This window comes from Saccostrea echinata, unplaced genomic scaffold (assembly GCF_033153115.1).
Source record: "Saccostrea echinata isolate AGI-Se365-2 ecotype Australia unplaced genomic scaffold, CSIRO_AGI_Sech_v1 ptg000058l, whole genome shotgun sequence".
NCBI lineage: Eukaryota > Metazoa > Mollusca > Bivalvia > Ostreida > Ostreidae > Saccostrea > Saccostrea echinata.
The window spans coordinates 1966113-1979299 of record NW_026889807.1 but is presented as its reverse complement, the minus strand read 5'-3'; the positions used below and the strand labels follow the sequence as shown (position 1 = coordinate 1979299).

The 13187-nt window shown below is 32.7% G+C and overlaps 1 protein-coding gene across 1 annotated transcript; it reads left to right on the top strand.

The window, feature by feature from the left end:
* Positions 1–8174: 8174 nt before the first annotated feature.
* Positions 8175–12230, top strand: LOC133174529 (uncharacterized). The gene is made up of 2 exons (XM_061309642.1): positions 8175–10428; positions 10624–12230. Exons 1-2 carry the CDS (start codon positions 8188–8190, stop codon positions 12208–12210), a joined length of 3828 nt encoding a protein of 1275 aa, XP_061165626.1. The 5' UTR covers positions 8175–8187; the 3' UTR covers positions 12211–12230.
* Positions 12231–13187: the final 957 nt, after the last annotated feature.

Genomic DNA, 13187 nt, shown 5'->3' with positions numbered 1-13187 from the left:
GTGTTTGTTGGACTATGTCGAGTAGTGGGAACTCCTACGCAAGTCTTCATAAGGAGAGAAGCAGAGGACATCGCAGAATTTTTTAGGAATCAAACTTCTGCATGTGGGTATAAAACCTTGTTTACTGGAAGTTGCAGAGAAGGATTCAGATTTAAAAGTCCCGGTATGGATGTGATGTTCTGGCCCAGCAAATTTAAAGTAATCTGGGACTTATATCAAGCACATGAATACGGTAATTACATAGCATGTTATTTGTGTGATTTCTCGGAAAGTCCTCCTGGATTCACTTTACTTGATTTAATGGTTCCAACAAATGATATAGAACTGCATCCATTGCACCCAATATTTTTCAAAATGAATGACAAGAATTATTTATCCAGTTCTAAATTTGGACGATTCGCGTGCTCACGTGTACCATTTTTCACTGAACATGGACCTTGTGGAAGATGCTACCACGCAAACACAGAATATGATAATGCTTTCAGTTTGTGTAGCAACTACTGGCCCCCATCTGCTTCCTCATGGATGGGTAATTGTTACTCTTGGCCCAAGCCTAAGATTGTACGCGATATACTAAGAAATGGATGTCACGTCGTACCTATAGGACACAAATTAGGAAATCATGAAGAAAATGAATGGAGATTTTTTTTTCTCAAGCAGAACAAAACCTTGTGTATTCAATGAACCATTGTCAATTCTTATCATATGGTTTGCTTAAAATTGTTCTCAACGAAATCATAAATAGTGAATTTGAATCTAGGGATGAGTTACTGTGCTCCTATCACATGAAGACAGCAATTTTCTGGGTGATTCAACAAAACGAAATACACGTACCTTACTGGTTTCCACAAGATCTCTTGGCGTGTTTCTGGATCTGCTTCAAACTTCTTCTCAAATGGGTTTACGAAGGGGTTTGTCCTAATTTTATCATTCCAAAAAACAATATGTTTCTGGCTAAAATCCATGGAGAAGAACAAAGAATTTTATTCGGCAGATTGTATAAATTATATGAGATTGGATTAGCATGCCTGCTTCACAGTTCCTCCATCAGGCCGTATATTATAAATGCCCTCCACAGTGCTAGTCTGTCTGTCTGTACGGATGAATTCAATCTCATTACAGAGGCTGAGATTGATGTAGAACTTTTCAAAGAAGCATATATGTCTAATGTAAACCTCTCTTCAAAGCTATATCATTGCATTAACAATATTAACCTAGTAGAACAATTGATAGATGGGCCCCTGACAAAATTTCAAGTTGTTTTTTACAGGTATTTACAGCTAATTTCCTTCAAACAACCGCATTTTTGTTGTTAAACAGGGGCACTCACTCAGGAACAAACAAACTGATGTATACAGCTGACGAAATGGTCTTTCATATTCTGAGATTTGTAGCCAAGTTTGGTTGTATTTCTGACATGTTGTATATAGTCTTGTATTATTACCAAACACGTAGATATATGAAAGCCCTATCTATTATAAAAATAACAAAATTCAAATTATCACAGTCGCATGTGATACATGCCTTTTGCTCAGAGTTATATAGTAGGGCTGTAGGTGGACAATCTTTGTCTACAAAACTTCGACAGGCTAAAGCAGCTGAAATCAGACCTCATCCTGATATCTTTTATTTGAATGAGTTAATACGAGAACAATGTGGAATGCAGAAAGGTATCGTTCTGCATATCCCCCCATTTATAATGTAATACATGATGGAGATCTTATGTTCCATCCATACTGATACAAAACGAACACTAAAGGCACTACATAATCTACAAGTCCTTGTCCATTTCTACCAGGGGGTGTATGTACCTGAAGAAGTCAGGGACATATCATGGCAAATTCTAGGTATCTGTCAACAGATCACCGGGGACCTACCATCTGCTCTTTTTTCATACCAACAATCTCTGAGACAAATACCACTTCATGAATTACAAACAGTTTCACTTTTGAGAATACAGCGTATAATGAAAATACTCAACATGAATTTATGTAATGAGTCCGCTGGTATATAATTAGAAATACAAAAATGAGTTGATCCAAGGACGTTTTTCTTTCTCTCCGTTTTACAAAATATTGTTCATTCACATATTTTTAGAGGGGACAAATGGTCTAATGAAAAAAAAAATCGTGTGTAGGGATTTTATTTCGTGGTCAGCGAAGTGCTAAGTTGTATATATTTGAAATTACAATAACATTGATCTCTGAATACTTCCTTCTTTTACTAAATTTTAAAAATTGATTTCTAGTTTGTCCCTAATAATCTATGTAACATTTAACAATTCAAATTTCTAAAATGATTTAGTTTCAAAATTATGAAATTTAAGTTGAAATTTGTTTATTTCAAAATTCAAATTGATTTCATGTGTTGAAATTTAATATTTCAGTTCAAAAATTCTGTTTTCTTAGATTTGAAAATATGCTTCAAAATTTTAAGATTGTTACTGTAGATATTCAAAATTCAAATTTCCGAAACTGATTTTTGGATTTGAGGTTTTGATCTATCTGTATTTTGAAGAAATTTTACAGTAAACAATTTAAAACAATTTGGAACTCATTATCATTTTTGTCTTTTTATGTTTTTAAATTTACTTTAAACTTCTAAATCTCAATATTCAAAACGTTTTACGTTCTCATCAAATTAGAATTTTGATTTGAAAATAATCAGATTTTAAATAACCAGAACACGGAGGTGCATTTTGGGTTCCTAAAATTTTGATTAAGATATCTTAGATAATAAATTTTCAAGCCCGATTTGATTTTTGAAAGAGGGACGATATAATTCAAGCTCTAAAATTCAAAGCACCTCAATTAATTGATTGAAGGCATTCTCTTGACATAGATCAAAGACGTGGAAGTAGCGCTAGTCAAATCGCCTCTATAGGCTGTATTACCAAAAAAAGTATGAATAATTGATCAAAACTGACTTTGAAAATCTATAGGATATTCCACAAAATTAAAATACATGTACGATCAATTCTGTTTAATAAAAACATTCAACAAGATGCATATTTTAGGTACAATTAATTTAATTGGTTGGCTGTACTTTCCCCTCAGTATTTTCACTTTAGTTTGTTCTCAGTTTATGGTCAGTTCATTGTCGTAAAAATGTATTTCAATTATCATATTTTTTGAGTGAGAATTTAATCAATTTATGTTTAACAGAAAACATTTTCATAAATCTTCATAGTCATGAAAGATTGACAGCAATAATTATTGCAGTGAACACACACATATTCCTTCGATCTTAACATGCATATGAATTCCCAGTAGTTACAGTATTTATAACCCATATTAAAGTAAATCTTGTTTTTGACCTTGACATTTGATCTTGAATGTTTTTCAGGGTCTAAATGAGGAACAGGAATGCTTGACCAAGTTTACAGTATTTTTTCAGTGTAATTGCTTCTTCAATGTATATAAATATACATCTTTTGGGCCAAATAAATCTCATGTACAATTTTATTTTTTATCTACACTGTATAACAATTGAATGTTTCATTATGAGACAAATTCATCACAAGTATACATGTATTTCAATGCCAAGCTCATAGATACATGTACATGTAGCTTGTTAAAATTCAAGTTTATCAATTTCTTATTACAGCTGTATGATGTTTTACATGCATATGATTTGGCCTGCTTGTCCGTCGCTCAAATTGAGTTTCAGATGTCTAAGTTTGTGTCAAAGAGCTGGTCCTAGGTAACCCACAAATATCAACAATGCACAGAAAACACACTCCACACACTGATCTCCGTAATAAAAAATGATTTCAGACTCTAGGGGGGCGCATGGACAGTGGTTTGAATATCTTTCTTTTTTTATGGTAGAGGTATATCAAAGAAAAAGAATCTTCATACATGTACAGGTGTGTACATGAAGAAACAAATATGTACAAAGTATTATCCAAGATATTTAATGACACGAATTAAGATATGTATATATCGTATACTATACATATGTATAATTATATACTCTTCTCTCTCATGGTATTTTTTTTTTATAATTTATTGTATTTTCAATGGTTTTTACAAAAAAAAAAAAAAAAAAAATGAGAGAGAGAGAGAGAGAGAGAGAGAGAGAGAGAGAGAGAGAGAGAGACGGTTATGGAAATAAGTCTTTCAAAGGTCTCCAGCTTTCATCAAAAGATTCTCTTTCATTTTTATTATAAGATATAAATTTTTATAATTCATACATTGTCTTAATAGAGGATATCAACCCACCTAAGGAAATGTTTCTGTTTGTACATTTGTACAGATAAATGTATTATTTGATTTGATGAGCAATAATATTTTCAAGCTTGTCAGTTTTCTTCACAGAGCCTAGTATAAATTCCTTTTTTGAGAAAGTTATAGTAGAGTGGATTCTATCAAAACTGTACAGTAACTTTGCAAAATTCTTTAAAAGAGTCTGAACATGTTCACATTCCCACAACAAGTGTTCAATTGTTTCATTTTTTGTTTTACAAAGAGCACACATATTACTCTCAATTTTTTTAATTTTATTAATTTTATGCAGGAAGGAATTTGTTGCTAGTATTTTATGATTTATTCTAAATTGGAACCTCTGAAGTTTTATGTTTTTTTTTTTAATTTTGAATGGAAGTAAAAAAATTCTCTCCCATGCATTCACCATTGCTCAAGTCAAAGTCTCTATTCCAAGAGGTTTTACCCAAAGGTTCAATTATTTGTCTGACTAATATTTCATAAATATCGCGACTCATCATGGCATTCAGCAGAGAAATAACATTCTCTGGAATATATGGATAAGATACCTTTGAAAAATTATTAGGATCTCTGTTTATCTTTCTCAGCCATTCTAATATTGCTGCTTTAAAGCCATTATATTCAAGAAAATGTGTTTTTATCCCATGTTTCGCATGCAGGTCATTTAAACTCATAAATGACCCATCTTCATTAAGTATGTCACTAATACATGAAATATTACATGAAAAGCATCTTCTATAGAAAAATGGCTTTTTATTAATAATTAAATTTTTGTTTAGAAATAACGGTTCTAAAGAAAGAAGTGGTTCATATTGTAAGGATTTGTCACAATAGCTTAAGCATGCTTGCAACACATCCCTCCAAAATATACTTTTTAAATAATTCATTTTTTGACAACATACTATTGCCCACAATATAGGACTTTTTTAATATCAACATCTAAAAAAGAATCCAACCCATTGTCCTGTAGTAACAATTTTTTCATCCATACTAGTTTTAAGGATATAATGAACTCTCTTACACTGATCATCTTGATGCCCCCTTCCTTATAATTCATTATTCAAATTTCCCTTTTCAGTCTTGAATTATTACTACCCATTACAAATGTATAGAAAATCATATCTCTGTATTTTGAACTTCGATTTGCTAAATAATAATTGAATAATCTTTCTTAAAGTTACGTGTTTGTTGGTATGCTGTCAAATCATGATATTGTTTTACAAAACTCAGTGACTTTACGTTCAATGTTTACTAAATCATTATATGACAAGGAGCACACGGCGGGTGTGACCGGTCGGCAGGGGATGCTCACTCCTCCATGGCACCTGATCCCACCTCTGATGTTTGGAGGTCCGTGTTTGCTCTGCTCCTATTTTGTATTGATTAATGGACTTTTGAGCTTGAATACTGTTCGTTATCTCCATATATTTCATGCAAAAAAGCAAATCCTCGTCGAATTCAGAAAAGGGGGAGGGGGTGCTCAGCTCTTATCAAACAGCAATTATAATAGCTTGGGAGAGAACTGAGATAGGAAAGCTGACCCGTTTACAGCTCAGCTATATATATTCACTAGTTTGATTGTGTATTATAATTACTATAAATATTTTTTAAACCTAGCGAACTTAAGGTGGAATATATAATTCTTGATGCAGCCCGTATATTTTTTATTATACCATCACAATTATGCTAGAACATAAATGTACACTACAAATAGAACAAATATCCTTCAATGTACTCATTTTTTAAATAATTTAAATGTTTGATATATTAAAGCATCATGCTCTCTAGTCATCAAACTCTACACACAAAGTGAGGTTTGTAATGGTACGGTGTTCGTTCGTCTGTTTGCTTGTCTGTTTAAATGTTTGCACAAAGCATTTTTTTTTTTAATTGCTACTCACTTTAGTTTTAATCCTATGTGTAAGACGTTGCCAAAAGCCAGAATATATACATGTATCGAATATGGTGTTCCAAAAGTTACTGAAAAAAACGCAACTTTCCATACAGATTTGTTTGAATATTTTTTATGATAAGGTGCCAAATGCATTATACAAGAGATTTGTCATTAAAATCAAAGTACCTTAAGTAGTGAAAGGGTATTTTACAATTTTTTTTTTTCTTTCAAAGTAAATATTATATGTATATTTTTACACAGAAAAAAAGCGAATTCTTACAGATTAGTATAGAAAAACGAAAGACCTTTTTGTTGCCATGGCAACAAGAGTCTAATTTATATATTATATTATTGCTATTCCATTTTTTCCCTATTTTAACCGTCCACTTTAGAATCAAAAAGCTATCTTTCTATCCGGAAAAAACATAAACCATAGGGGGAAAAAAACAACATTATTAGAATAGTAACGAAATTATTCATCATCATCACGTGAGGATCTTCTTCAATTGTGTAACATAATTAGAAATAAAAATAAAAACTACTAGTGAATTCGGATAGAAAAAAGTGTCTAAATACCGATCTAATGCATATGTTTTTTATGGGTTGACTTTTTGGTGTGTGTTATTTTAAATGATTTAAATTTCTGTTACCTCAAAACCAATCTGTTGACGGACACTAAATAAAGAAAACTTGGAATTGTCCTTTTCTTACCCATGCAATTTTACAATGAAAAATAAATGTATAAATGGATGAAATGCCAAAAATACTGTTAGCGGCCCCTTTTATACGACGTAGTTTTTAAACAAGATTGAATAAAATTATACCATGTCAACAGTTTTCAATAGTTCGGATACTTCAAAATATTGAGAAATACAGCATTATCCTTCTTAAGAACCTGTAACAGCAAAATTCGTCTTAGTTTGTGAGCAGTTGTTGTTTTAAAAATAAAGATGAAAAATATGGGTTGGTCTTTGTATAATAGAAGGATATGCATGTCCAGACAGGATAAGTTTTCGTATCACATGACAATGTTTACCAGTCGAGAATCAAAGTACAGATGTATTCAAGGTAGTTGAACACCTTAGCAATCAATAAATTATCACAATACAGGTATGAAGTTTCAAGTAGTTAATTTGAAATCAACAATGAAAGATATAAATTTATTATATAGTTATATAAACGATGCCAATATTGCGATGATTTGAGCTGACAATTAGTGCGACAATATGTTTTAAGAATGTATACCAAGTGGTACACGTACTAAATAAGTTAAGCGTATTCATCTGGACAGGGAAGGTTACAAAGGGTCAGTCGAGTTCACGCCAGGTTTACAATCAGGAAGGCCATTTGGGTTTTCGAACGCTTTAAATCAGATTAATTGAGTGCATTGATATATAATGTTTTCCTTTTACACATAGGTAGATTTTGATGAAATACATTTACAAGCCGAGGGAAAAAAATGTATCTAATTGCGCTCATGTATATTAACAGGTTTATAAAGTGGGGAGGGGTTAAAAATGAATGGGAATTAAATGTAAACAATGTACCCCATCTGATATTAAGTAATATATCCTACACATAATCATCTGATTTCCGTAAAAGTTATATTCCGTAAAGGTACATATGTCAAAGATTAAGTATACACAAAAATAGGTATATAAATGATTATTTTTTTGTCAGTCTACCGAGGATCCGTTTAGCACATCATCCTTTATTAAGCGTCATTGATTTATTTTAATACAACAATATACACTAGTTTTATTCTTCAATGCCAAGCTTTCATCACGAAAATTATACAGCACTAGTTGTTAGTACATGTAGCTTAGAAGTGCATTATTTAATGTAAGTGTGTTTACATGATGGTTTGAAGGGACGTGTCCATTAATACTAAACAAGAGACCATTATAGTATTCATAAACTTATTGATTGGAAGAGAATTGTTCATAAATACTTGATGAGATACTCACAATTATTATATTGTCGTGAATTATATCCATAATAATCTCTATACCAGTAGATGCGTTATAAATGAAAAAGAAATTTCCTACATAAAACAATCTACCAATAATGCAGGGGGTTACCTTCTACATTTTATTTCTATATGTAGTGTTTCGACCATTCATGAGCACGGAGGATATAGAAGTCCCGAAGTTACTTGAACAAATTTTGACACTGTGTGGAACTGGACATTTTTGTTACCTAAATAAAACACTGTTTCCGTGGGAGGTCAAGGATTCAGCACTATACCCACGTTGTCCGCCATGTTTTTGCGATCAGGAGTGTTTCATTAGAGGTGATTGTTGTCCCGATATGTTCTTCTCTCCTCCAGTGCCGACCTGTAAGAATGTCACGATCGTTAATGCCTCATCGAACTACTTTGAAAGAAAACAACGGACATCATATTTAATGATTGACTCTTGTCCACACAACACAGAGATTAATGTTCTCAAAAGATGCGAAAATGTCACGAATGACGTCGATAAACTGAAATACCCACCAGTTACAAGTTACCATACTACTCGAACGTATTACAACCGGTTTTGTGCGATTTGCAACGATGATTTCAATTTTTTTACCTGGCCTATTGATATAGTCTGTGATCAATTTCTGGACATCAATTTTATGTCAACCTTTGATGAAGTCATCAAAAATGCCATGGCGCGAAAATGTGTGCTACAGTCATATCCTCCAAATGAAAATATCTCTTACAACTGTTACAAAGAAAACGAGCATTATTTTAATTCTTGTAATAAAACAGGGACGTGGAAACATTACATCCAGATTGTTGAATACGGATGTGATGCGGATTATTTTAATAATGATACATTGTTCAAAAATATGTTTTGTAAAATGTGTAATCCAACATTCACTGCTGTCAATACAATATCTCGGTGCAACGTGAGTGGAATGTGGGATACGTTTAACCGTACAGCGAATAACGCATGCTTATATTATCGAGACAACTCTGGGACTTTGCCATATAAGAATTTATTTTGCTATTTGTGTAACCGACCAAATTCATCAAACTTTCCATTTTTCGATGTTAGCTTGGACATAAGTACCGAGCTTTTATTTCGTAATGAATCCTCTGTACCTATATTTTACTTTTATGTCGATGTGCGGGAATTTTCAGAGGAATATTTTCTTTTAATTAAACAAAAAGTTTTTGAACAGTTCGGAGAAATAAAAATGATAAATCAATCACGTGATCTAGTTTTGATGAAACACAATAACAGTGATTTAACAAATCTTGTGCATAAGTCGTATTCAATGGACTTTGTATCGGGAACGTGTGGGGAATACAAAATTCCAACAAAGTTCAAATTTGGCTCTAACTGTTCATGTGATGCATCTTGCATTTTCCTCATTGGAAGCAAGTATTGCTGTCAAGATCTGTTTCTGATGTATCCTACAACTTGCTTAAAAGAAAGAATATTTTCGAAATCGGATCCAAACAGAACAATTAACGAAAGTTTAGTGACAAATGGGTGTTATGGTCTAGATCATTATCCAGAATTTATAGGTCAAAGGTGTAGGAAACCACCGGGAGATGTATTTTCTATTCAGCCAGTCACGGACTTATCGACAGGCATTCCATATTTAAATATGTACTGTTTACTGTGTAGTGTTGCTCGAAGAGAAAAAATCTACAAACCCTGGACGATGAAGTCACATTGTTTTTCATATATCGAACACACAAACTTCTTGCATTATAGTAGTTTTATAAAATCTTTACGAGAAGCTGATTGCAATATGACGCTTTATCCGCCAACAGACAGTCGAAAATGTGACAAACTCACGACCTATATTGTAGAGAAATGCAACAAAACGGGACACTGGCCAATGATAGACTTAGATGTAAGGTGGGCATGCGAAGATCTTCCATATACACAAAATCAACAATGGAATGCGTATAATGAGTTCGGAGGGGGTACATATAAAAACATTTATTGTGCTATGTGCAACCCATATAGAGGTGTGGAGATAACAATTGACAAGTGTCCAGACACATATAATATAATATATAATTATATAATTGGGGATAAATGCGATTTTTTTCCAAAGGTGTACTTCTATGCCCCTTACAAGAATTTGTATTGTGCAATATGCAATACTATCGACATGTCAATGGATTGCGGGTCAGTTGTTGGAAATGAAGAGGGAGAAGAGAATTTGGTATCAAATTCCATTGTTTGGTATCCTTTGCTACGCAGTTTGTTTTCCGTCAGTGGGAATTATGACGAGATGGATTTTGATTCGCTGCTTGGTTGGATGTGCTCAAATGACCAAATTTACGACCCATTCCTTGTAAGTTATTTCATCATCGAATTCTTCTATGAAGATTTAGAATATATATTATATGCAAAATATTTAGGATGGATAGCGACTTGATAAGCAACTTAAATAAATCATTTTTTAAAAATACTTCTTAGTGGAAAAAATACCCAATGTCATAATGATATGAATAATTGAACTTAAAACACCTTAATTTTTTTTTTTCAGGGAATCTGTAGGAATATAACATGCTTTCCCGGAAAGTATTTAATTCGTGGAGAAAGCTGCATCCCACTTTTTTCAATTACCAAAAATCTTCGATATAATTTGGATATAACTTTCAAGGGATTTTCTAAGTACAAGATATCAGAGGAAAATATTCAAGATCTAGTCACAGATTTGATACCATTCAAAATTAAGAAAATTGTAAAGCTAACACAAAATCTTTTTTTTAACATTTTCCGTATAGAATATGTTCAGAAGGACTACGGAAAATTCCATGGATGGATTCACTCTACAATATTCATCAATGAATCTGTTCATCGATTGAAAACGGAAAGATTGCTAATACAATTTACTGAAACTAACTTGGAATACATCTGCAATGATACATTTATTTTGTTTGATTTCAAGAAAAAATATTTTTCTTTAGCGAAGAATAACAACAACAGAACAGAACTAGAACAAGAAAAAGATCGATGTTCACATACAACTTATGGTTCCTCCTGGGATCATATATTACGATATCGTGCAGTACATATCACTAATGTATTGATATGCAAACAAGTGGAATTCAAATTAGAGGAGTATGAATTTGATAGCATTCAAAACGTGGTGTTTTTGAAGAGCTACGATATTTCTCTACCTGCTGCAAATGCTGATATATCAAAGAATGGGACTATCAGAGTGTGTGTTGATGTCTTAATGTCTAGTATCAATAGGGGGAACAATTTTAGAAGAATTCTACTTATACTCACTGTTACATTTTCTATATTATCGTGTGTATGTCTGTTGATGACTTTTCTCACATACTGCTTCTTCGGGGAACTAAGATCCCTTGCAGGGAAAACAATAATGGTTCTTGTTTTTACTATCTTTACCATAAATATTGTATCTCTGACAAGTTATGGGGAAAACAAAAACAGCAAAAAATGTGTTGCTGTTGGTATTCTTCTTCATTATTTCTGGCTTTCGTCTTTTACAAGTATGAACATCTGTTGTTTTCATATGTATCGGGTTTTTCACGCAAGAATACCTCTGCAAGTAAACAATGAAAAGTTCCTGTTTATCAAGTATTGTATTTATATCTTTCTCTTGCCATTTTTGACTGTTTTTGGGTATTTGATTACCATGTTTTCAGTCTGGGGGAATGTTGGTTATGGAAAGCAAGATTGTTTCATAGATGGAAAAATGTCCTTAATTTTCACTTTTCTAGTCCCGGTTGGATTTCTCTGCATCGGTAATGTCTTTTTCTTCTCACAGACAATACGTGCAATCAAACTTTCTCCAACAGTTTCTAGCAATAAACCCGAAAGGAACGATTTTCTAATATGTGTACGCTTATTTCCTGTCACAGGGGTCATTTGGCTTTTGCAGATTTTAGACGGTCTTTTACCGCAAAGTTATTTCACGTACATTATTTCCGTTATGAACACATCACAGGGCGTCTTCATATTCCTGGGTTTTGTTTGCAATAAGAGGACAATTCTTATGTTCAAAAAAACATTTAAGGAAAAGACGGGAATCACTAAAAGTACTGATCTCAAAAGTGCGTGTGAAACACCCAAAATGATGAAATGTGAGAGCAGTTTTTAGTTTTGGACATCAAATTATCGAAACGCTGATTTGCACATTTATATTGTTTATGTTGTATTCAATTACCTTTATAAAGTACTTTCATAATTGTTTGTGTGAATGATAAACTAATAATTGAATAATATGGGTTCTATATATATTCATTGTAACATCTTATTGGTTGTCTCATAAAGAGGACTTTATTTATTAAACCTTTGATTGTTGATTGTATGTTGTTTTACGTCACGTTCGAGAATTTTTCACTCATATAGAGACGTCACCATATACCGGTAAAGGGCTTCAAATTTAGACCTTTACTCGGCACTCAGGGCCATTGAGCAGTGAGGAATCTTTATCGTGCCAACGCCTGCCGTGACACGGGGCCTTGGTTTTTAAGGTCTCATCCGAAGGACACGCAACTTTCACTTCAAAGTGCCGAGCGCTTGGTGAAGGAACAGTTGCTACCTATTTTTTATCGACTTAGGTCAGTCGCGGCCGTGGTTCGAACACACGACCTTCCGATCACGGAGCGAGCACTCTACCGACTGAGCTACCGTGACGGCTTTAAACCTTTGATAATCCTGCTTGTTGCTTCATTGAATCGGAGGAAGATTTGCCTCGCCGGTTTGAAACGACCAATGAGTAATTCACCGTTTTAGAGATATGACGAGTAGATCAGATATAACAAGTTATTAAACTTCCAAATTCAACTAAGTTTTGTCAATCTTAATATTTCTTGTTATAAACAAAAAAAAAATATAATTTTAAAAGAACTTGATATAAAAAAAAGAATGTTTTTAAAGAAAAAAAGGATATTGACCTTCAAAAAAATCTTGAAAATTTTTTATAATAAAGTATTTTGAAACATAAAAGTATCAAGAAACTCTCAGAGAAACTCGTGACAAAGCTGGTGATGTGAACAGAAAATTGTAAATTTTTTTTGGAAAAATATATTCTTAAACTATATATATAATTAGTTCATGTCACAAAAGATAAAT

Bases quoted from the DNA above. Each gene is read 5' to 3' on its own strand.
- LOC133174529 (XM_061309642.1), top strand. From the start codon at position 8,188: ATGCAGGGGGTTACCTTCTACATTTTATTTCTATATGTAGTGTTTCGA. The intron at 10,429-10,623 runs GTAAGTTATTTC...TTTTTTTTTCAG, and splicing joins AAATTTACGACCCATTCCTT to GGAATCTGTAGGAATATAAC.